The sequence below is a fragment of the Macaca mulatta genome, chromosome 5, assembly GCF_049350105.2.
Source record: "Macaca mulatta isolate MMU2019108-1 chromosome 5, T2T-MMU8v2.0, whole genome shotgun sequence".
Classification (NCBI taxonomy): Eukaryota; Metazoa; Chordata; class Mammalia; order Primates; family Cercopithecidae; genus Macaca; species Macaca mulatta.
The window spans coordinates 111,890,230-111,916,468 of NC_133410.1; the positions used below are offsets into that span (position 1 = coordinate 111,890,230).

The following is a 26,239-nucleotide window of genomic DNA, read 5'->3' on the forward strand; positions in this document are numbered from 1 at the left end:
ATCTCCCAAGGAGTTGTTTTAGGTCTCACTGTGATGAGTTGATCATACACTTTAGACCTATGTGTGCACTGAGGAAATTTCCCAGACTAGGAAATTTACTTTAGGCCTTACTTCTCTGGTAAATGTATTTGAGGACTGATCTTTGGAAATCAGGAAGTTTTTGGAGAATATAGGAACAGTTCCAGATGCTTCCCAGAGATTTAAATCAGTTCAAGGCACCTGGACTGCTCAGAAACTGCAAGACCATACTTGGCATAATGAAATGTAGTACAGTCTAAGTAGTGCACACATTTTACATTGGTTCATGAGCTCAAAGCTGTCAAAATCTGCATGCTTGCTGGGGTTCTACAATTTAATGAGTAAGGGAGCGAATCCCCACCAGCAGCTAGTGGGTGTGATGAGCTGATGGCCAGATGATCTAGTGCTGTATATGCAGAGTTGGTCCCACAGTAGAAACAAAAGGTGAGAATGTTCCTTAAAAAATCTTAACGTATTTTCTTTTCACCAAAAAGTGAATCTGTAAAAAGAAAATCATCTGCCTAAGCGATTATGTGGTTATAAACTGCTAACACTACCACAAATTGATTGACATCATTATAAAGTTGAATCAGGAAATACAGTGAAACCTCCCTTAATATGATGATGAGGTCATAATTATCCTTGTTTTATTCTTTGTATACAAATGTGAATAATTAAGTTAGCTTTATAAATCATAAGAAGTTATAACTGGAGTAGACCTTAAAGATGGTCTGGTATAATCTTCTCTTTTGTACAAATGAAAAAACATGGCACTTCTTAGGTGTTTTGTCAGCCCACAGTAGTTTATATAGTGAAGGCTTCCAGCTAACTCTTCATTAATTAATTACATCTATGAAATTTCTGGGTTAGATAGTATTTAAGGGAACTATCTAGTTTTGGAATCATTCTGGTAGGTTAATATTCATTCTTGAGCTTGACCATATCAATAATCGTAAAAACAAAAATCTTATCCTCTGAAATGCTGAGAGAAGCTGAGCAGATGCAGGGTCTAGCATAGGGTGTGTTCTACAACGCTGAAACAGTATATCTAAACAAACATTTCTGTAGTCCCTGCTGAAGCAACTGTAATCAGAGTAGATAAAGGAATGTCTTTAAGTAAGAGTTAAGGAAGCATAGCTTTTATTAATATGGTAAAGTTCAGAGCTTGGCAGCAGCAATTTAAGACAAGGGAACTCTGACTAGAATAAGCCATAACATGTTGAGTCGAAAGCCTAAACTCTTCAGCAGATTACTCTCCACACATGCATAGCATGAGAGGTCCCACGGGCTTAGGTACCTGGCTTTTTAGTCATATCTTAGTGTACAAATATCAATACCATTTTTCATAGTAAGATTATGGGAAAAGTGATTCTCATTTACAGAGCTCTCTTTCACAGATTCATGTTTTTCTTCTCTCATTTAGTAGACATAAGATTTAAAACTTTGTATGTATATTTCTTGATGAAATGTTTAATAAGTATTTCTCAAACTTAATTGGTTTAACGTTCACCTTTGCAGAGAGGATTTCGTTTCCGTTATGTTTGTGAAGGCCCATCCCATGGTGGACTACCTGGTGCCTCTAGCGAAAAGAACAAGAAGTCTTACCCTCAGGTCAAAGTAAGTTTGTGGTAGCTCTCCTTCTGTTTGAATTCTGGAAAATTTGATTTCCTAGGATTTCCAAGGAATTGCTTTAAATGAGTACGGGTTGCCTTTGCCTCTAAGCTGAAGTGTTCACATGATTATTAAAATTTTTAAATAGACATTTGTCTCCTAGGAATAGAAGTGACAGATATTAAAACTTTGTTAACATTTCAGTTTAATAGAAATGTCTTCAACATTAGCTAACAAACTTACTATTTCTTGATCATCTTAAAGGTTTTTAAAAATTGTATTCTTCCTGAAACTTTAGTAAGTCTTTGAAAGAAATGGTTGTGCTCGCTTCGGCAGCACATATACTAAAATTGTGAAAGAAATGGTTAATTTTGACTCTTTGGAGATTTAGTGAAAAACCAAACAGGTGACTGAGTGTACAGATTATTTAGTATATTATTTAAGATTGTGAATTTGGATCCAGACTTTGCTATTAGCTGTGTGGCTTTGAATAGGTTTAACCAATACTTCTAAACTTCAGTCTCCTAATGTATAAAATGCAGAAATATTAATAGTATATACTTCGTAAGGTCTTTTAGAGATTAAATGAGAAAATGTGTACATGTTCCATAGAGAACCTGAAATTACCCTAGGGCCTTGGCCTGAGCAGATGTTTGGCCCTCTTGGAATGACATGCTGCGTGACATGCTGGTGGTGTGTTTGGTCATACCTTTTACCATGTTCAGGCTTTTTGTTTGTTTGTTTGAGAATATTTTTCTCTAAGTTAATATGAGACTTTAAATTTCATAATATGCTACTATGTTTCATAGACTGACTGATGATAAACATAGACTGATAATCATTCTGCAGATAAACCCAGTCAACAACTGTAATTTAGTCTTTCATAAAAGTTATTATTTGGTCAGTAATTCAAGGCTTGGACAAAACAGTTCTCACTATGTGTGTGTGCCCCTCAGGATATAACATACTTTTGGCGTCAGTCTTTTTGTTGGTTTGTTTTGTAAGTAGATGAAGCTCAATAGAGCAGGCCCTCAGCAAAGTTGTGATGTAAAGAAATCTGGCCAGGCTCAGTGACTCATGCCTGTAATCCCAGCACTTTGGAGGCTGAGGCTAGCAGATCATGAGGTCAGGAGTTTGAGACCAGCCTGGCCAATATGGTGAAACCCCATCTCTACTAAAAATACAAAAATTAGCTGGGTGTGGTGGTGCACACCTGTAGTCCCAGCTGGTCAGGAGACTGAGGCACAAGAATCGCTGAACCCGGGAGGCAGAGGTTGCAGTGAGCTGAGATCATGCCACTGGACTCTATCCTGGGCAACAGAGCGAGACTGTGTCTCAAAAAAAAAAAAAAAAGAAAGAAAAAAAAGAATTCTGTCTTTGGTTTTGCCAGCCTTGCATTTTGTTTCTTCCTTTTCCTCTTACCATATTCTAGGCCCAGGCCTGTTAAATATCTTGTCCTTATTCCCAAACAAAAGACAAAATGTTGTGATGTCATTCTTTAACTTTCAAGTGAAACTCACCCATATTATTTAGTGTGGGTACTACTAGTCATATTTGCATTTTAAGTCTCTTAGCTCTAATTGTGGAATGAAAGATGTTTTTCTATTAAAGGTAATTAGGCAGGTAAATATGATGGCTTAAGTCCACAGAAGCAGACCACGGTCTTATGGCCTCACATCCTTTAGAACCTTGATGAGGAATGAGAAGCAGCAATAAAGAACTAATTTGCACTTATTAAACACCAGAGACTTGCCAAGTACTTTGTATAACATTATCTCTTTCAGTCTCATAAAAATCTCGGTAGGTAAAAAGTATAATGCCTGTGAACCCAAACAGACTCAGAGAGTGGAATTATAATAACTGGCCTTTCTCACAAGACTAGTGGTTCTATATCCTGCAGCAGGCTATTGCTCACTGAACCTCTCAGATAGAATGTGTGCATTTGGGGTACTGGGGGCAGGGAGATAAGGGACAAATTACGGGAGGACAATGGTGTAAAAAGGCATGGAGAATGATAACTCTTGAAAACAAGGGAGAGAGAGGCTCAGTGGTCAATGGGTACTCAGATATTGGGGAGCCAGGCCCAGCACTTACCTTTTTAACAAGTGTCTGTGTGTCATATGTATAAATATCATGTGTTTATGTATGTGTATATTTGTGAGAAGGAGATTGAAAGACATTATCAGCATTGACACTAACTATAATGACTGAAGAATTAACTTTAAGCGAAAAACGGGGAGGTTTTTCTGACTGGCTTGGCACAAACAATATAAATTATGGTATTTTGTTTACTTCTCTCTAGTATTTTGTGACTAAGTAACAATTCTTGATACTAACAAACACATGGCATTAACTTTCTTGTAAGTTTATTGGCTAAGAAAAAACTTTATACATCCAGTTATTCCCAGTCTTCATACATCTTTCTCATGTAGAGGTTTCATCTACTCAAAAACATATTGCTGCCTCAGTCACAAAATAATTTACAAATGCAACAACTTAACAGGCATTAGATGTTCTTGTAGAATGAAAGTTTCTATATCAAGGAGTTTAGTACTGGGAAATATAGATATGTAAACAACTAATAATAAAGTAGGCTCAACTGCAGTCACATTATTTCACCAAATCATGTATTTTTTATTCACTAATTCAATATCCATTTATTAAGCATTTGATCAACTTGAAAGAAGAGGAGTAACTTAGAGGTTAGAGAATATGACTATATAAGCTGTCATGGTTCCCTTAGCTTGTCATTGTTCACTGAAAATTGAAATGGTTCTGCTGTTTCTAACAGTTAAAGGAAGTAATTTTATTTATCCAAGAAATTCTTAATTGGAAGGATGGGGAGGAGAGAAAGAAAGAGACAATGGCCAGGTATTTTTTTTTTTTCCAGAGCTCTTCTCCAAATATCCCTTTTAATAGTTGTTTCTGCTCAGGATGACCTTTAAGTTTACAAAGGAATTTTAAATCCCCTTTCCCTCTAATATTTAAGCAGAGGAAAAAATTGTTCTCCATGCATCTTTCTTATCGGGAAGACCTTTAAACTTGTACGTGTCTTTTCTGTGGTACTTTACAAAGCGCCTGCTCGGTGAGAGACTATAAGGGAAACAGTGGGATGGATACATCTGAAGTTTCTCAAACTTGGCATTATTGACATTTGGGGTTTGGAAATTCTGTGTTGTGGGAGGCTCTCTGACACATTATAAAATATTTAGCAGCATCGCTGACCTTGATTCACTAGATGCTAATAGGATTCCTATAATCGTGATATCCAAAAAGTCTCCACATTGACAAATGTCCCCTGGGGGGCAAAATCACCCCTGTTTGAGAACTACTGATGTGGATGCAACAAGGAATCAACCGTAACCTTACCCATTTGCATGCTTTTCTACTATAAAGTTGTCTCGCATAGATTACGTAGAAGTGTCCAAGTATCTTACTTTATAAATGTGCTTTTCTTGATTATTAGTAGATATTTCTTATTTTCAAGATGATGATCATGGTGTCTGTATAATTACTCTTAGAATATCAGAGTTAGTATACCTGGATACTAAGGAGAAAGACAGAAAAGAGAAAATATATATCTTCAACATTTTATATGCTTTGATAACCCTAAAAGCTAATGGGAGAGTTCTGTTGACTGTTATAAAGTATTACAGAAGAGAAAGTGAAAGTGGAGAGTTAGGTCCACTGTGTGTGAACAATGGGAGGGTCTATGGAATGATGCTTTTAGGTGGGCAGAGGCCTCGTGGAGGGTGGCCCCACACTCACCCCCAGAATTCGGAAGTCATTCCCACAGGAACTTCAGAGGGAGAGCATTTACATTTAGAGGAAAGAAGTGATACTTCTGAGCCTCACATTTGCCACATATTCATTAAGTGCATTTGTTCAGGCTTAAAAGTAAAATGCTATGGGCTGTGCATTTCCTTGGCTATAGCCTCTCTCCCTCCAGCCTCATGCCCTGTCTTCCTGTCATGCCTTTGTGAGAGCGCTACCATTCTGGTGCCTGGAGACGAACCTGGAAATGCTGATAGTTCGGTGCATACCTGGTCATATGGAGACAGCAGGAAAGAGTCAGGGGCCAATTTGAAAGCTTTGGGGGCTGGCTATGGTTTGCAGGCTGTAGACACTAAACTATACTTTATAGAACATGTAAAAATATAGCCTGTATGGGTTACTCTCTTACCTATTGTCCAAATTTGATGCCACACGTTAAATCATTTTAAAACCAACTCTAGAAGTCTACACAAATCCTGCATTTTCTACTGGAATTTTGTCCCGTGCATAAAACCCTATTTCGCATAGGTATAGGCTAGGCTTACAAACTCTCTTACCATGTTGAGATTATTTCTAGAACTCAGGCTACTGAACCATCTGGTGCTCTGCCTGTGTCTTTCACATAGCTAAGAAGAAAATTTCCATTTAGCTTTCTAATATCTTGCTGTGCAAGTCTTCATGTTCTTTTTAAAAAAAAAAATTTAAATTACAAATTATTTCAAGCATATAGAAAGTTTAAAATTGACATAACAGACACTATGTACTACCACATAAATTTAATAGGTATTAGCATCTTACCTTATTTGCTTTTGATAGCTCTCTCTGTCTCTCTCCTGTCTCTCTCTCAAATAAAATAGTTACAGCTAAAACCCCACTTAGCCATCGCTTTGTCCTCCTTCCTTCTCCTTAGGTAAACTGCTACTCTCAACTTCCATTCCCCAAGATGTTTTTATATTTGTGCTACATAAGAATGCATCTATAAATACTGGCATTTTCAAGAAAATTAATTTTTACTAACTTCAACCCAAATTTGCCATTGTATAGGATGGTTCCTTTTCAGGGCAAACATGGGTTAAAACTGGACTCCATTGAAGATTAACTGGTACTCACTTTGATCCTATTGATTCCTCTTTGCTGTCTAGATAAAAATGTATTTGTCATAATGTAGAGTTTGCACTGACTCTTATAGCAAAAAATAATATTCAGAGAAAAATCTAGGGGACGTAAGTATGCAGACTAACTCTTATATCTTGTCCTTTCATAAGAAAAATTTCCCATCATTAAACATTTAATAATCTATTATACTGCCTATAAAATTTCTCTTTAAAGTTTTTTCCATTGTAATTTCATCACGGAGCTCCTAATGGGAGAGGCTGGCAGAAAAGCACAGGAACCTTCCTCTAGGCCAAGCTTGTCCCTGCCTGTTTTTAACTCAGCAAGGAGTGCCAGGGAAGGCTCACCTCCCTATTTTTCCCGAAAGCCACGCATGAACTTTTAAAAATCAAACTGCGTTCCCTTTCACAGAGGTGGATGACAAGAGAAGCAGCCCCATGGGACTTCAGAAACTCTTGCCAGTCCTCCTTTAGAATGACAGAAAGCACCCCTTCCCATCCTAACTAATGTGACACATCCTTCTGTGTGGTCCATTCTATGCAAAAACAGAAATTGACAAGAATGACTTTGATTTTAAAGTACAAATAGCTTACCAGTTAGTATTCTTAGTTTCTCTTTAGTTGTAAATATCAAATGCAAGGGACTTGAAACCCAACTGATAGAAGCGTAACTATTTTTAATCAAACATTTTCTGGAAGCTGGTTCTCACATATGTTGTCTTTCCTGAGTGTTTTATGTTGAGTGGAAGACGTGTTGAAATGTTTAGGTCAACAACAGCTTTTTGTTGTCCCCTTCCACTACTGATTTAAAAAAAAAAAAAAAAAAAAAAAAAAAAAGGCTCCACTCTTCTTGCCTTTCCTTAAAAATGCTAAATGTTAAGTTTCTGTCGAGGTCAAATGGAGACTACCCGATCTGCCGTGGCATTTGAGGATATCACATATCCTTGCATAATCTCCCTTTCCTTTGCATAGACTTGTCTGATTTAGGAGGTTTGGATCTATTTGGAGTGCTAATTTAAAATAATTTAATCTGACTCAATTACTTAAAACAACAGGGGAGAAAATCACCAATAATCAGCTAGATGTGCATATAGAACCTAGTTCATAGCATTTATTAGGATTTCCATTGAACCCCTACACTGTTCACTGCACGAGTATGTTAATTAGGGAAAATAACCATATCCTCTATGTACCTTATACCCTGTGCTTTGTAAACCATGAGGAAAGCTGCTTATTGAACAGAAGGGCTTTGTAACTTGGGGTCTATGGATCCCTGTTGGTGGTTTCAGAGGCTTTTTAGATTCCTGAATTTATATGCAGACTTACACATGTATGTACGTGCATTTTTTCTTGGGAGATGAGTGTAACTTTTTATCATATTTTCAAAGGGAAAGACAAACATGGTTAAGAATCATGCTATAGTTTGTATCAACACTTGAGCTTTTTGATAGCAGCTATCTTTTAAAATGATCTATATAATACCTTTTAAGATTTTTTCTTTTTTATTCTTGCATTTTTAATCCATTTTAAATGAAGTGAAACGCTTTATGTTGCTCAACACATAGCCCAGAAAGCCTCCCGTCAGTTTTCTAGTAGGTGGAAAAAAGATGAAACTGAATTGGTGGCCGAAAGAGTTGAATGGGCTTCACTGCTTTTTCTTTCTTGCTCTTCCATACATTTGCAGATTAAGCATGAAGCTCACGATTAGTGATTGAAGCCAAAAGAGAGGAGGCATTTCACTGAACAAATATTGATTGAGCACTGTGTGTCAGGTACTGCTCTAGACAAGCAGACAAAACTCCCTCCCATATGTAATCACAATGGAGACTTATGGTAATTTTTGTTGCAAGTAGTTCAGAAGTTTTGTATTTTGTCCTAAAACAAAATATTACTCTGTAAAATATTTTTTTAAATAGCCCTCTAAATCCACTATATATATTGAAAGTCACCATTATAAAGTGGAGAAAGCTACTCATTAGAGAAGACTTATAGCACAGATAATAGCTGGGAAGCTTAACCCTTAGAAATTATTAGGAGAGATATACACTTCTTGAATTTAAGAATTGTCTAAATTGTAAATTTTGTTTTGTCAGTTCTGGCTTGGTGACCTTCCTCTGTTGGCCATTCCCATTTTTCTGCCCTCCACTCTTGCCTGACACAGGATTGTTTCTGGGACCACTGTTCAATCCGAAACAAATCTCTGGTGGCTTCTTTTAAACCCAGTGGTCTCAGGCTGAAGATTATATAGTGGGGCGACTCTAGGCATTCTATTCTGGAGTCTTGGCCTCATAAAGTCACATACTGGCAGTTTGCCTTGATAAGGTAAGGTGAACACACAGAAGCACTAAGATCTCCATGTGTGTTCCACTGCCTCCTTCACAGACAAGTTGTTTTTCAACCCATCAGCGGGTCCAGAGGTGAAGCTGGAAGCTACCCTGCAGTCTTGGTCTTTTCTCCCCACCCTCCAGGTGGTTTCCAAATAAGAAGCCTCCAGCCTACCTTCACCTCCCTGGGGTCTCATGGACATGGGCTGGAAAGTGCATGCAGACTTTCACAGATAATGCTTTTTGCCTTTAGGTCCCCTTCCACCCAACAGAATGATTGTAAGAATGGCTTGCTGTGCTTACTTACATCATCTCATTTAATCATCACAATAATCCACTGACACAGGTTCTGTGATCCTCATTTTATAAATGAGGAAATTGAAGCCTAGAGAAATGAAGAAGCTTAACTTGGGTCCCACAGGCTTTTAGAGATGGAGCCCAAGATTTCAGTTCATGCCATATGGTTTAAGGGCCTGCACTCTTAACCATCATGGACTACGATTCATTATCATAATATTAAGGATCTGTCTCTACTTTGCAGGAATCTTTTAAATCTATGGTTGACAGTCGTGGGTGGGCCTCAGAATCGTCCAAAAATGTTTCAACCACAGAGACACCTGGGACCCATTGCACAATTGCTAAATCACAGTGCATCATCTAACCAATCTTGGATTCTACAATAATTCTATGACAGTTTCTAAGAACACATGTCATTATATAATGGCAACATATTACAACAGATAATTGAATAGATATTCAATGTATAACCATGGAATAGAATATTATGCCACTGTGTTTTAAAAAGATGAGAGGATACTGTGCAACATGGAAAACTGCTTGCAATGTAATATTAAGAATACACCTCAGCTGGGCACAGTGGCTCATGCCTATAATCTCAACACTTTTGGAAGGCCAAGGCAGGAGGACTGCTTGAGCCCAGGGTTTTGAGGCCAGCATGGGCAACAGTGAGACCCTGTCTCGATAAAAAAAATTTTTTTAAAGAAAAAAAACAGGATTTCAAATTATTGCTAATATTTGTAATCAGTACAAATATTTTTATAAAGCCTAGGTGGAAGCATATAGATGAATCTTCAGTTTTATTTATTCATCCATGACTTAAAGAAGATTGGTTAACACCTGACTCTACCTTGAGTAGCAGAACGTTGGACCGAAGGAAAAAAAGATAATGTGAAGCTGTCTTACTTAGTTACAGTTTCCAGCATGTTTTAGTTGAAGGTAGGAGATAATAAAGACGTAGAGCTATATAAACAGATTTTCTCAGGAGCTCTATGGGAGACAGTGCAGTGTGGCTCTCAAACCTTACGATACATAAAACTCTCCTTCAGAACTTATTTAAAATGTCGATTTTATTCCATGTCCAAAGCCTGGTAGAGTAGATAACTCTCCCACTACAATACACTTAGTAACACTAGAAAAAAGTATAACATTTTCTTTAATGCATAGCTGAGTTTATTAGAAAGTATGAAAAGTACTGGGGAGCCATAAAACAAAAGAAAAATTTGGGAAAACACAATAGGATATGGATGGACTTTGGGGCCACAGCTGCCCTGGAAATATTTGCTGACCTAGATAATCCAGAAGCTTTGTTTTTAACAGCTTCCTAGAGACAAAAGATAAGGCCTTGGGCCTTTCCAATCTGAGGAATTGAAACTGCAATCCTCCACTTAAGTCAGGACTCTCTCAGGGCTATAGTTTCTGTTGATAGGTGATCCCCAGGCAGAGAGGTGATGAGGAAGTTGCCTGTCTCAGCCTAGGGGAATCAGAAGATAAATGCCTCTCTTGAGAATCAGTAACTACAAGCCCAATTCTTACAGATTGAGAGTTAAGCGTATGCTCCCTGAATAGAGTAGGAAACCCCAAGTCTAGAAATGATTATGAAGTGGTTCCACATTGGGGATACCCGCAAGCCTTTCAGAAACACATAACAATGTATGTGGCTCAAAGAATCATGAGCTCCTGATCAAAAATTAGAAAATATGTATGCAAATGAGCCACTCTGTTTAAGAATTGGCAGAACAATGAAAAGCAGAATTAAATCCCCAGAATCTTCAGATAATTGAATTACCAATTGTTTGATATATAAATACATAATAAATTTGGAATAGAAAACAGACCAGGCAGAATGAAAATAAAACCAAGTAGAATTTTTAAAATTAAATGTGCGACACTGAAAATGATTCAACAATGTTGTTAACGTGGATAATTTGAAAGAAAGGGTGAGCTGGCAGGTACAAGAGAAGGAGTAAGAGGTGTCTAGTTGAAGTCCTAGAAAGAGGTATTACAACTGCAGATTTCTGGTTCTACATTTACAGTTTCTAGGTCTGGGGTGAGGTTTAGGTGGTTGTGGATCACACTTTTAGGTTTTAAAGCATTGGCTCTGAAGTCATTTGATTCAGGGCTGGGCATGATGTTGGTTCCTAGTTTTGCCACTTGCAGTGTTACTTAACTTGGCTTCCTCATCTATGAAACTGAAAAAATAATACCTACTTCATAGGATATATGTGTAAATCAAGTTATTCAGTACATGATACACAGTAAGCACTTAGAAATGACAGTTGCTTCTATTTTTATATAACCAAATATACTACTACAGATATTGAATGGCAGCTTTGCTGCTTCATTTATGGATTCATGGAGCTACACAAAACCTTCACCAATCTATTAATTTATTTTTAGTACAGTCTCTAATCAGTATTGCTTCCACTGTATATTGATGCCATATCCTTTCTTCTATCTGGGGTTATTAAGATAGGAGACTGAGATCAGATGCTGTGTCAAAAGCTTTGTTTTAGCTGTAACACATGATTTCTTATGAAAATCTCATAGGTAGGAAACCAGAAAGGAATTTATTAAATTCTTGTTAGGCTCCCTAGTTGCATTCGTTTTGTAGGGCAGTGTTTTAATTTAGGATACTTATGATAGAGAGCACCCCTTCCATAATTAGGAGAAACATGGAAATAAAGATTTTATTACTTACTGGTCCTGGGGAGCGCACAGCACTCCAGGGGAGGCCACACACCAAGGTCAGGGAGCATGTGGAGAAAGAGAGAGAAAGGAACTCATGGGCCATTGCCTTTACTGGGTCCAGGACATTATCCAAACAGTTTTCCCACAGGGAGTTTTAATAGGTGGTTTTCAAGCAAGCAGGTATGAGTTCCAGGAGGTCACACTGTGACGAAGAAGTCACTGTGGCATATCTGCACAGTCCATGCAAAGTGTGAGCATCAGGGAAGACCAGTCAGGTAGGCTACATGTAGCTGGTCCATGGGGAGGCGATCACCAGGTGGCCCTTGTATAATGCAGATATCTAGATTGGCCACATAAAGGAACCGATAGGAGGTGTGGTACTGGAAACTATGTCGACGGTCACTGAGCCGTGCTTTAGGTATGGGAAAGTCCAGCTTATATTCAAAATGGATGCAAAGGCATCATAAAATTAAAAGCATTCACTGCCGGCTGCCATAACGGATGACCAAAAGCTAGGTGCTTTAAAGCAACCAAAATTTATTCTTTCACAGTTCTGGATGCTAGAAGTCCAATATCACTGTCTTCGCAGGGCCATGCCCCCTTTGAAGGCTCTAGGCAAGAATCCTTCCTTGCCTGTTTCTAGCTTCTTGTGGTTGCTGACAATTCATGGCAGTTTTTGACTTGTAGTTGCATCATTCCAATTTCTGTCTCCATCTTCACATGAATGCAGTCTTCTCTCTGTGTCCCTGTATCCAAATCTCCCTCTTCTTTCTCTTAGAGACTGGTCATTGTGTTTACAACATCCATAACCCTATGTGACCTCATCTTAACTAATCATAATTGTAACGATCCCATTTCCAGATAATATAATATTCTAAGGCTCTGGGTGGACATGAATTCTGGGGGTACACCATTCAGCCCACTACAAAAATATTGTGGCATTGAGGTTATAAGCAGTAGCCCTAAGAGTATAGGATGATGCCCATTTCAGCCTGATAATATACTCCAAAAGATATCACATGTATCCAGTTGTTCATTTTTATATATTTAGAAAGTAGTAGAAAATCTTTCAAGTTGAAGGAGTTTGCCAGTGTTTTGAACAACTTATTTAGGATAGAGAATTTCCTATGATAGTTCTCCATTGAGTAGATGATGAGTATGTTAGTAAATATTTACCAACTGCACTTCAGGAAAAACAAAACACCCTGATTTTGTAGCGTTTGCCAATTTCTTTAGTGTACTGAATACTTATCGTGGTCAATTTGAAGCTACCAACCTGAAATCAACTGGCTTGCAAAACTTCTGAAAACTTAACAGTCAACTCTTACGAGCTGGTCAGGCCAATTCCAACATAGCACTGCAAAATTTCATAAACAGATATGAAATCACATCTTAGGTATTAACCCAATGCATAATAGATCAAAAGAAGATAAAAAATTGCTTCATGTAAGGTTCTTTACTTATATGTTACATAAGAGAATTACCAGGGACTTTGCAGAATCTGACTAAACCCATTAAGTTGCTGCAATAGAGACATCTATCATATAGTAGCTAAATAGATCTGTGGTTTAGTGGGCAAAACACGATACTTGAAAGCAAAAGCTAGATTTTACTGCAGACTGTGCAACTTACAGATGGCGTGATCTTCAAATTGCTCAAGCTCTTCAAACTTTATTTTCCTCATTTATAAGATGAAAATAAAAATATCTACCTTGAAGGAATAGTGTAGGGATAGATAAAGTAATTGACAGAAAAGCACCTAGCATAGTCTCTGGCACATCTATAGCACTAAATGTCCATTTGTGACAAGTTTATATTTTTAATTTAAAAATCATGAAAAATTCCTGCAATACAACTGTTAGTTCCATGAGGGCAGGGATTTTTGTCTGTTTGTTTACTGCTCTATCTGTAACACCTGGAATAGTATCTAGTATATAGTAGGTGACTAATAATTATTTGTATAATGAATGAATGGTCAACATGCAGAGACCTGCTACAATCATCTTCTCAAAAGAAGCACTGGTACTATCATGATATGGGCAAAGAAGAAACAGATAACATGACATAAAAATAATAGGTGATTACTGGCAACAGCAAGAGTCCTCAACCAGCCTTCAGGCTTCCCTTCAACTACTGGTGCATCTTGTTCTTTCCTTCGCAGCAGCCTTATTTTCCTTTTCCTCCCCAACCTTACCTGAATAGGGGTCACGAGATCCATGTCCTATTCCCAGCTCAGGCACTATAATTTACACCTTCAGCATGTCACCAAACCTTTCTAGTTAAAATGAGTTTTTCTGCCTCAGTTTCTCTATCCATTGGAATCTTTCCATGGCAAATGAGAGGAAAAACCGACTAAAACTACCAGAGCAAAAGTGGAGATTTTAAAAAATAGAAACTTCCAAGGAATGAGCTAGCTAGCTTCAAACACCACTGTAGGCTTCCATTTCCAGCTCCCGTCTCCCATTCCAGGCTCCCTCTGTTAGGGCACTAAGCCCTGCAGCAGAGAGTTCGCTTTCCTAGAGCCTGAAAGAGAGATGTAAGAGGTCTCAGATTGGAGGCTTCTAGCCATAGTTGGTCCAGGTTATTTCACAGCCCACCCCTAAAGATAACACTGGGGACAGGGAATATGGGATAAAGTGATAGTGTTTACAGTCATTCCCAAGCTTCACCCCTAGCGTTCCCGTGCCACGTGGCATTAGCTGCACCACGAGCACGTGGACTGAAATGGGGTTGTGGATCCCCAAACAAAAGATCTGTGTACTGATAAAATGTAAAGAGGGAGAAAAAATAATAAACATCAATTATTTTTTCCCTCCTGCGATCAGCATAAGAGACTGCTAAATCTCCTTTATTACTTGAAATTGTGTGAACTTGTATACTTCCTTTCTAGAGAATTTCTAGTCTGTGCCATTCCCGATGTGTAAATTTTACATTTTAAAGGGTAAGAACTAGAGCTGGGTGAGGTTGCTGGCTCCTGTAATGCCAGTGACTCTGGAGGATGAGGTGGGAGGGTCACCTGAGGCCAAGAGTTAGAGACCAGCCGAGGCAACGTAGTGAGACCCAATCTCTAAAAAAAGTAAAAACTTAGCCAGGCTTGGTGGCATGTGCCTGGAGTATCAGCTACAGGGGAAGCTGAGATGGGAGGATCACTTGATCTCAGGAGTTCTGGGCTGCACTGTGGTATGATCGCACCACTACGCTCCAGCCTGGGTGACACAGTGAGACCCTGTCTCAATAATAATCATGAAGTAACAACTAGTTTTTATGTATTTAAAAGTATCACATACATTTAATAAAAATTCAAGTAATACAAAGGTATATACATAGTACAACATAGATTTTCCTTCTATCCAAGATCCCTCTCCTCCCCAGAGAGAAGCACTGTTATGTTTCTCAAATAGGCGTCTAGAAATATTCCATGTATATACAAGCTTAGTTGTGTGTGTTCATGCCTATAAGCACATACACATTTATACACCCAAATGTGTATAAAACATAAGCTATAAAGCATATGTATTTATGCATACACATCCTGTTAATTTTTAAAATATTCTGTCCCTTGCTTTTTTCACTTAACGAATTTCGGGCATTCTTTAGCAGCTCATAAACTTCTAGGGAAGTGAGATAGTAAAGTGATTAATAGCAGGCTCTAAAGCACCACCCTGCGTTCAAATCCAGCTCTGCCCCTTTATTTAGCCATGTAACCTTGGGCTAGTTGATTAACCTCTCTGTGCCTCTGTCAAATTGGGCTAACACAGCACCTACCTCAGAGCGTTGTAGGGAAGGTTGAGTGAATTAGTATAGGTAGAGAGTGGTGCCTCGCACATGGTAAGTGCTCTGTCAGGTCTGAGTGTCCACCTCATTCTGTGTAAGGACTGCATGGCATTTCATTGCTCACATGTGGCTTCTCATTGCTGCTTTTGTGCATACTCTTTTTTCTAGACTCCGGATCTATCTACTTTCCTCTCTTCTGTCAAAGACAGACTCAAAAGACCTACCTTGATAATCCTATTCGATCCAGATTTCTCCCTAGGCTGAGGTCTTTAGATTATTAGAGCGTATTTTGTCATTGAGTTGCCTTTAATGTCCATGAAGTTTTCTTCTTATAAATGTTCATTATTTCTTATGAGTCGTGGGGCCTTTATCCTAACTTTGTTTTAGCTCTTTGTCGTATCATTTATTTCTTATGTATTTTTTGTAAGAAATATGAAATTTTTAATAAAACATATTTTTCAGCGTAACCACTTTTTCCAAAAGTCTGCCTTGAGTTGCCCACATTCATCCGACTGCATTGGGGACCTCTTAGCATCCCTCCTTATTAGCCCATGCTATGCTTGCTGTCTCTGTTACTATACCTGATATGTTGTTTCAGTTATACACTTAGATGCCTGTCTCCCCATCTCTAGACTTATGTCTTGAGGGCAGGGACCATGTCTAATTCTTTGTTATATATTCTTCTGATGGTAGGTGTACAATAAGAATTTACTGAATTAAACTGAATTCCTTTTCATTCTGGGGCACTCAATTGTTGCCTCAGTTAATCATAGAAATAACTAGTATAGAAATAACAAGAAAAATTCTTTGTTATTCTCATGTGTCATTTATCGAGTTCTTACTGTGTATCTGTTATTAAGTGTTATCCTTATAACACTTAATATAACTTAATATAATTAAGTTATATTAAGTTATATTAATATAACTTAATATAACTTCTGCAGGAAAGATGGTTTTATCCCAATTTTTAGCTTAGAAACTGAGACTTAATGAGTAACTTGACCAAGAATGGCTTCTCTTTCTCCATTTCCTCCCTCTCTTGGTGTTAAGTTTTATATACATGTAATAATATATATTATTATTCTATTAATATAGATTAATATATGTACATGTATAAAACATATTGTAAATTTTATATACATATATTCTGTTTATATATATTTAATTTATATATATATAACTTAACACTATTACGTCTCATGGTGTTGAGTTAAATAGTTGTTCTATTTTATATATATATATATATATATATATATGGGGAGGGGTGTTTCTCCAGCCTAGACTTCTACTTTGAAATGTAGGCTCCAGGCTCAGCTGCTTGTTTGACGTTACCACTTGGATGTCTGGTAGACTTAACATATTCACAACTGAATTTCAAATCTTCCCCACCAATCTGCTCTGTCTTACAGCTTCCCCTTCTCAGAATGTAAATGCTCCATCCTTCCAGTTGTGCAGGCCCCAAATCTTGGAGTTTTCCTTGGCTTCTCTCTTCTTCTCAAATCCCACATGTAATCCATCAGATAGTCTTATTGGCTGTGCCTTCACAATTTTTTCAGAAGCTAATTATTCTTCAACACCTCCAGTTCCGCCACCCTGGTATAAGCTACCATCCTCAGCATCTTTCTTCCAGTGGATTTTAGCATCCATGAATGATTATTTCCTAAATCAATTATCAATAATTGTCATAAATTTGTGATTTTTCTATTTCTATCCTTCCTGTCACTTTTTGGGGTTTTTTAAAAAGAGCTTTCTTCATTCTTCTTTAAAAAAAAAATTAAAATTAGCATCAGTATGAACTTGTGGATTCTTTTGTTATTTAGTGTACTATAAGCCATTCCTGTCATTATTCATTTTGATTCTTAAATTGTCCTAGTCTTGGCCAGTGGGAGTCTTTCATGCTAGCTCCTATGTCTTTTTGATATGTCCCCATATTTTTTTTCTAACACTTCCTTATTTCTGAAATTGTAAGATATTCTAGGTTCACCCTATACCTTCACTACCCCAGTCCAGGCATCGTCTATCTCTCTAAGTAAAGTCCTAGTTCCTTTTAGCAGGAGAAGTTTTTCTAGACTCTTTCATTAGGCAAAGCTACAAAATTGACTATTTTAAAAATCTCAAATTCATACTCTAATCATACCTCTAATTCCAATCCAACACTGCAGGCTTCTTCCCTCCCTCCCCTCATCCTATATTTGTATTTGGATTTGAGATATGAAATGTGTATCTCATATCCCATATTTCTTCAGTAACTGAAAACCCTCATCATCAATGATAGCAGCATGCTTACTCATTTTGCTCAGTCCAGTAATACACACACGTTTGTAGAAAAATAGAATAGTTTTAGAATTGCTATACCAATATTTACAAACTTAACTGTATTCGGTTCAAAATTTCTTTGTAGTTCTTTTGACCAAATGTATTCAACAGAGGGCATTCAGTCAGAGTAATGTGTTCAAAAGTTACTTGGATTAGATTTTTTCTTTCTATGTATTTATGTTTCCATTGGGCTATAGAGTTAAGCTAATTTTTTGTTTGTTTCTATTCCGTTTTAGGGGTTTTCCTATCCTGTTGATTTAATAATTTTATTTTTTGAATATTGACATTTGTCAGTTTTACATATTTCATTTATATGAGATTAACTAGACCCTTTAGAAATCATTATAAAGTCAGGTTGTTCTATTAATTTTTAAAATAGGTGTATAAAAACCAAAGGGATCAATCAGAGCCTTGATTTAAAGTACATTCTGAATTATTTCAGAAACCTGAATCCATCTAAACCCAGAGCAGTTCATTGGCAGATTTCAGAGACTTCTTGGCCTACCTTCCTTACATTTATGTAGCTTGTGTTTATCCAAGGCACACCACCTGCCAGGCACAGTGCTGGGCTCTGTGTTGACACACATGAATGTGATCATCTTTCTGTAGCCCCCAGGTTACATGGCACCACAGCCAAGATACAGACATGGGTGAGACAGTAATCAGGGTGTTACTCAGGATTTGCTGAGGGGAGGATATTCTAAATTGGTGTGTGTGTGTGTGTGTGTGTGTGTGTGTGTGTGTGTGTTGAGGTGGACTGGGAGAAAATATACCCTCCTTGAGATCACCTCCTGGCTAGATAGTCTCTCTCCTCTCTATTTGTGATAGAATGCAAGTGGAATTTGACAGGTGTACTTCTCAAACTAGAAACTAGAGAGCTGGGTCGCCATCTCAGGCACCGTAAGAAGAACAAATCACACCAAACCTACATCGTTGTCTTCTTTGACAGGGTTTCTAGAAGGGTTAGGTAGTGAGATGCTGGATATCCCTGTTTTGGTAGTTTAGGGATTCACAGTATCTCCCATGCTGGTAATGTCAATCTGAAGAGATATTTCTGGTGATAGGTTCCAGGGATCTTTCCCTAGACACTTTAATATATTTTATCAGTGTCCTGGATACAGCCCCAGAAGTTTCTTATTAAATTTGCAGGTGACATGAAGTGGTAGACAACAAACAATTTGAATTCAAATTAATTTTGAAAGCTGGGACAATGGACCCAATTCTTCAGCAATTATACTTAAAAGATATAAATGCGTGCAGAAAACAAATTACAAGTACAGGGTAGAAGAGAGATGATTTAGCAGCAGGGCATGCAAAGAGATCTAGGAGTTTTAGTTAATAACAGACTCAACATGAACCAGCAATGGGATGTGACTACCAAACAAGTAATTCCTCATTAGTCTGCATTGATGGAAACATAATATATATAAGACCAAGGAAGTGGTGGTCTTATTTACACTCTGTGATGAAAGGCCACACCAGGAATACAGTGTAATAAATACTGCTGGGCACCACATTTGTAGAGAAAGAGAAACCAACTTGAGTGTCTTCAGAGCAGAAGAGTGACAGAACTCAAATTTCCCTCAAATGGGGAGTCGTTACTGAGCCTGAGAAATTTATAGCCTGGAGGATTTGGTTGTCTTCAAATATATGAATGGTTGTGATGGAGAAAAAAGGATTAAATGTGTCCTGTTGTCACAAGAGGATGAAATAAGGAGCACTGAATGGAAGCCCCAGGAGATAGAGGTTTCAGTTGCTGCTGACAATCAGGGCTGTCTGAGGGTGGAATGTATTGCCTCAGAACAAAGTGAGCTCATTGTCACTGAATTGGTTCAAAAATGACCAGGAAGACTGCAGGGCAGGGAAGCTAACTTGTTAAGACCCTTTGTAATAAGTAATTTTTTTTCTTTTTTATTTGTATGCCCTTAGAAAGATATTTACTTAATAAATGATAAATCTGTAACAAAGGATAATCAAGATTTGGTTATAGGACAATTACAATTTTCTGACAGATCCCCCAAAATAATAGAAATTAATAGCTTACAGACTACTTTATCTAAGCTGTAGAATGTATGACTTATTTCATATACTTTGTGTTTTAGTTGGTTTATACAGGCTGAACAATATAAAGCTATGACATTAAAGGGTTTTTTTTGCAGGTTTAAAGTACTACCATTTTTCCAAATTACTGACTGATCCTAGAACTTGTGAGAAATTTTGGTGTTTCCCCCCTTCCTACTTTTGTTTACATCATAGTACATAGATGGTACAATATTTTGGTTAACCTCAGTCTGACACTTAGATCGTGTTCTCTTTTGCCCTATTAGCATCTAGAGTGTAAAATGACCAGTAAAGTAGCACCAAGAAATCAAAGAAAATTTCCCAGTTCTACTCACTTGTAATTCTCTTAATTTAGTAGGGGCTTTCCACAGGAAATCACAATAGAATAGTTGAAATGCTCTTTATCTTATGTACTTTCCTTTTGAAGAAAGGGACAGTTAATTGGCTTCTTCCCAACATGGTCCAAATTCTTGTACAGGGCAGCTGTATTTACTGTAGTACAAAGGAAATTCTACACAGAATGATGTCTCTAAGTATTTTCAATTATTAAGAACCTAATTGCTTCTCTAGCCACTGGGTTTCAGTGAAGGTGATAAAATAGATTTTCTAAGCAAGAAAAATAAGTCATGAGGGTGATTGTATACCTTTAAGAAATAAGAAATCAGTGATATTCAATCCCAAGTAAATTTGGGTATCACAGAGTCAGAGATATTCTTAATTATTTTAAATTAAATCTGAGTCAGAAACAATGTGTTAAAAGACTGTAAAATTATTTTAAAAGAATGTTAAATATTTACATTAATAATCTCTATTTTCGATGAATAAATGAGAAACCTAGAATTTTTGTTTTGGACACACTTCGATCATATCTAATGTGTTCTAATTCCTCTAATTATTTTTATGTTATTTATAAGGATTTTTTTAAAAACCTTTTAGATTAAAATTTCTCAGTGTATCTTTGTTTGTGTGTCTTTTTTTCTCTCCCTACTTATGTAATTGAAGCATTTCTGACATATCCTCAGAACAGACAGATTCTTATCAGGACTTAACTACCCAGGGCAGGGCCCTCCTTGAATTTACTGCAAGTAAACACTTTGGGTATTCAGTCTCAGTTTTAATGACAAAAGTTGAAATCTTTGCCTAACATGAAGGTTTTTTCTTTGTCTCTAAATTTTGATTTTCCATGCTATCAGAGGTCCCATTGCAACAGGTAATTTGAGTGTTGATTGTATGTTTTCTCAGTTTGTAATTGTGGTGAAATGTATTTAAAATGTTTACAGTTTTAAAATTAAGTTTACCTATAAGGTTCTTTCCAACTCAGAAATTCTGTGATGGTAAACTTTTTTTTGTAGTTTGAAAATGTGATCTTTGGATGTTGTCTTTTGTGTCCTATGCATATGACTAGGAATCATAGAATTTTAGAGCTGGAAAATGAGTGAGACATTATCTAGTGATTCTGCAAATGAAGAATTAAGAGGGCCAAAGAGGTTAGGTGACTCAGGCTGTATCATAGCAGTACCTGGTGACGAGAACTCTGGCCACCTACTGCAGCACTAAAAATTAACCCAAATGTTTTTATCTGAAAATTTTCAGACTTCAGGCTAGGCCTGTAAATAAATAAATAAGAAGTTAAAAAATATTTGAGAAAGGTAAGCTTAATATGCCACATTTGGGAAAAGATGTGCCTTACACAAATGTATTTGGTATAATAGAGAACATTCTTCCATTATACCAAAATGAAAATTTTGAACATTCTCAAAATTCTCAAATTTTGAGACATTTATATTAAGCACAGTTTATTCAGACTCTCTGTAAACTGTGCTGTCATCCCTGTTGTTTTCTCCAAACGGAATCATACTTGAATTACAACTTTGGGGAGTTTAATGTTTCCTATTTTTGCACTCCTGGGATATTTTTCAGTGACTCAGAAGCATAAACTGACGCTGCCACGTTAAGGCTGTGTTCCAGTGGGAGTGACAGCATGTCTCTAGGACACTGGTGGGGAAAGCCCTCCTTATGCAGCTGCCTTGTGGAGTCTCACTGCTGGTGGTGAATGTGAGATCACACAGGGCCTGCAGCCAGGGCAGTGCATCTCCTCTCAGTCTCACTTCTAGTTTTACCTAGAACCAACCCTTGGCGATTGTCTGCCTCCTTGGCCAAGCCCCCGCGCAATAGGAAAACTGCGTCTCAAGGTCGAATTCTATTAATACCTGAGAGGTGAATTTATAAACATTTAAGATGTTTTAGCATCTCTGCAGCCAGTGTCTCTGTAAATGAAAATTGTTTTTCGAAGTGGAAAAGCGTAAGGTAGTACAAGGGCTTCAAAAAATAATCCTCTTTAGAAATAAGAATATTGTCAGGGTTAGGTGTTCCTGACTGTGGTTTCAAGCAGAGGAGTTAGTAAAATTCCAAAAGTTAATCGGCTTCATATACTCAACTTTTGCTAGGACTTTGCGGAAACTCCTCAGGGATCCCTCAGAGTTAGATTAGGGAGATGAACCCTGTCCTAGGACAGTAACCATTCAACAGTTGGATGGTTGGGCCCCACTGTCCTCAGCCTTTCCTAAAGTTGCCTGGGAACACCAGTTTTCTGCTCCCTCCTTTTTCAGTGTAGCCTGGAGACAATGATTTATTTATTCACTAGCTCTTTTAACAAATATTGATTAAGTAGGCACTGGTTCTGTTCTAGGGGTTGGAAAAACAGAAAATTAAATAGTGCCTTTGTCCTCAGGAAACCATCCATTTAATAGAGAGACTAAGATATGCCCTTAAATACCTGAATCACCACTGCATAACCAGCACCTGTGGCTGTCATGTAGGACTTGTTGAACAAGATAATTTTTGAATGAAAGAATAAATGACCTAATTGCTCTAATGTAAAGATAAATTTCTAAGAGTCAGCTAGTTGGGATGATTATAGAAGGATTCAAGGGAGAGATGTATGAAAGCATAGATCTAACTAGAGAAAACAGCACAGCAGAAAAATCAGCAGCAAAGGTTCAAAAGTAGAAATCTCTGAGATGGAATGGAGAATAGTAAATAATTTGCTGGAATGAAGAGCATATGGAAGGCAAGGGTGGTAATAAGGCTGGAGATATTAGATAAGGCCAAATCATGCAAGAATTTAAACTGTATGTTTTTAGAAAATGGGTAAGCAATAGAAATTTTATATAGGATTTCTGTTCTTGTGATAGTTTGCTAAGAATGATGGATTCCAGCTGCATCCAAGTCCCTACAAAGGACTCAAACTCATCCTTTTTTATGGCTGCATAGTATTCCATGGTATATATGTGCCACATTTTCTTAATCCAATCTGTCACTGATGGACATTTGGGTTTATTCCAAGTCTTTGCTATTGTGAATAGTGCTGCAATAAACATATGTGTGCATGTGTCTTTATAGCAGCATAATTTATAATCCTTTGGGTATATACCCAGTAATGGGATGGCTGGGTCATATGGTACATCTAGTTCTAGATCCTTGAGGAATCGCCATACTGTTTTCCATAATGGTTGAACTAGTTTAAACACCGCATGTTCTCACTCATAGGTGGGAACTGAACAATGAGATCACTCGGACTCAGGAAGGGGAACATCACACACCGGGGCCTATCATGGGGAGGGTGGAGGGGGGAGGGATTCCATTGGGAGTTATACCTGATGTAAATGACGAGTTGATGGGTGCAGCACAGCAACATGGCACAAGTATACATATGTAACAAACCTGCACGTTATGCACATGTACCCTACAACTTAAAGTATAATAATAATAAATAAATTAAAAATATATATAAAAAATAAAAATAAAAAATAAATAAAAAAAAGAAATTTTATATAGGAATGAGAAATTATCAGCAGCATTGTGCTTTAGGATTACAAATCAGGTAGCAGTCTGCTAACACATATTGGAGGGGAAAGGCCCAGAGACACTAGTTGGAAGAATTGCAGGGATTCTTCATGAGCTAAACTAAGAGTTCAAGCTAAGATAGATAGACTAAGGAATGAGAATGGAAGAAAGGGATAAACTGAGATTTTGGGGTGGTACTCAGCTGAAATTTGGCAACTGGTTAAACATAAAAGACAAGAGACAGAGAGGAATCCAAGATGAAAAGAGGCTTTTGCTGCAATTTTTTAGAAGGCGGCATTTGTATTTCCATTTGCAGGAGGTGGAGTAGCTTTGAGAAGAAAGGTGATTAGTTAAGTCTTGCGCACATTGAGCTGTAAAGGTATTATGGACAGGAAGATACCCTACAAACAGCTGGAAAGGTTGCACATGCTTAAAAAGAAGATGAGAACATGAGATTTCAATTCAGCCGTCACCTGCTTGGAGTAGACAGTTCAATCCAGGAGACTTGATAAGAATGTCAAGGGAGTGATCACAATAAAGGTGAGAAATGGACCGAGCATCAATCTCTTCTGAAACATCTCTTTGAGGAGGAGAAAGAGTGCCTTAACCAAAGCAGCCAGTGAAATGGGGAGTTGGGGGAGACTTTCAAGGAGGGAATGGTAACATATCCCATTCTCAAAGAGGTCAAGCAGGGGTGAGGAATAAGAAATGGCTAGTGGGTTTGGAAACATGGAATCTGTCATGACCTTTACGCACTTTTTCATTTGACAGATCAGGGGATTACTTACATTTGCAAAGGGCCTCAGATTAAGTGGTGGTGTTCAGCATTAGTAATTAGAGATTTTCTTATGTACTTGGTAGGGAGAAATAGAATGACATTCAAACAGGTATAAGTTCCGCTTAAGAACCTTTCTCATTGGATTGTAGAGAAGATCAAATGAAAGAATCGTTCAATATTTCTTGGTGTCACGCCCGGCCCATAGGTTTCAATAAATGTTAACCTTTATGGTTGTCATCATTATCCAGAAGGGGCTTTTTTTTAGAATAAGGAAGAAAAGCAGTGCACATCTGTAGACAAGCAAAGAATCCTTTGGAGAGAGAAAGAGAAGGGTAATTCAAGAAGATTAGGAATAAACATTAAGGGTAAAAACAGAATGGTTAGCCCTGGAAAAGGGAACAAACATGTTTCTCTGAATTAGGAGAGGATATGTGAAGTAGCAGGGATGTTTTGAGACTCAGTAACAGTAAGGAGGAGAGAGAGTGAAGGAACATGCACGCAATGACTTCTACCTTCTCATTACAGTCAGAGAGAATCTCAGCTGCAGATATCTGCTTAAGGTAGGAAGAGAGAAATAAGAATTGCTGTCATTTATTTTGAGCTTTTGATATAGTAAAAACTGTGCTAGACACTTTACCTCCTTTAATCCTCATGAAAATTTAGAGATTATGTATTTGTATTCACATTTTACAAATGAGAAAACAAGTAAAAAAGTTAAGTAACCCTCCCAGAGTCCGCCAGATGGTCATGGGAGCCCAGATTCAGAGCCAGCTGTGTCTTACTCCAAAGTCTGTTGCTCTTTATTGAAAGATACTCCACTAGTTTGAGATCTTGGAGGTGTACCCCTGCACTACTATCAGGACTACCCCTGATAAAGTCCTGTGGGGTGGTTGTTCCTATCCATCACCACAGTGAATATCAAAGAAGGGCCCTCTCATTTGAGGAATAACAGACAGTGAAATTGAAATGGACCAGAAATGCAAATCCTGGATCTCTGAGGGAAATAACAAAATGAGGCATAGAGGAAATATTTGAATCTGGTGCCAAGACTCATCAGTACAAGAGAGAATGCCTAATGGGCAACAGCAGTTAGGGTGGGAAGAGAGAAGTACAAGGGGGTGTTTTGGAATTTGAGGGAAGAACTGCTGCCCTAATTTTCCAAGGATGATTATTGAAGAGTTGCCTTCCCTTCACTTTCTCACAGCTGGCAGAATTCATTTCTCTTAGTGGTTAGATCCCTTTTACCAGATACTGTAGGGCCAGTGCAGCAACCAGATCCCCCAGCCAGAAACCCTGCCTCCAACTTAGACCAGTGTTTTGCTCTGGTGTGTAATAATCATGTTCTAATTTAAATAGACTATTGAGATGCTACATTGGTATCCAGCCTTTTTTTTTTTACTTTTAAGTTTTAATTTTATGTGCAGGATGTGCAGGTTTGTTACGTAGGTAGACATGTGTCATGGGGGGTTGTTGTACTGATTATTTCATCACTCAGGTATTAAGCTTAGTATCTGTTAGTTCTTTTTCCTGATCCTCTCTGTCCTCCCACCCTCCACCCTTTGATAGGCCCCAGAGTGTGTTGTTTCCCTCTATGTAGCAATGTATTCTCATCATTTACCTCCCACTTATAAATGAGA

General features: G+C 37.7%; 1 protein-coding gene across 6 annotated transcripts in view; it reads left to right on the plus strand.

Moving 5' to 3' along the window:
- The window catches only part of NFKB1 (nuclear factor kappa B subunit 1), a 124,550-nt gene that overhangs the window by 35,927 nt on the left and 62,384 nt on the right, over window positions 1–26,239 (plus strand). For all 6 annotated transcript variants that reach the window (XM_015138835.3, NM_001266053.1, XM_078001844.1 and 3 more), the window contains 1 exon segment: window positions 1,537–1,635. In XM_015138835.3, the coding sequence (XP_014994321.1) occupies window positions 1,537–1,635 (99 nt within the window).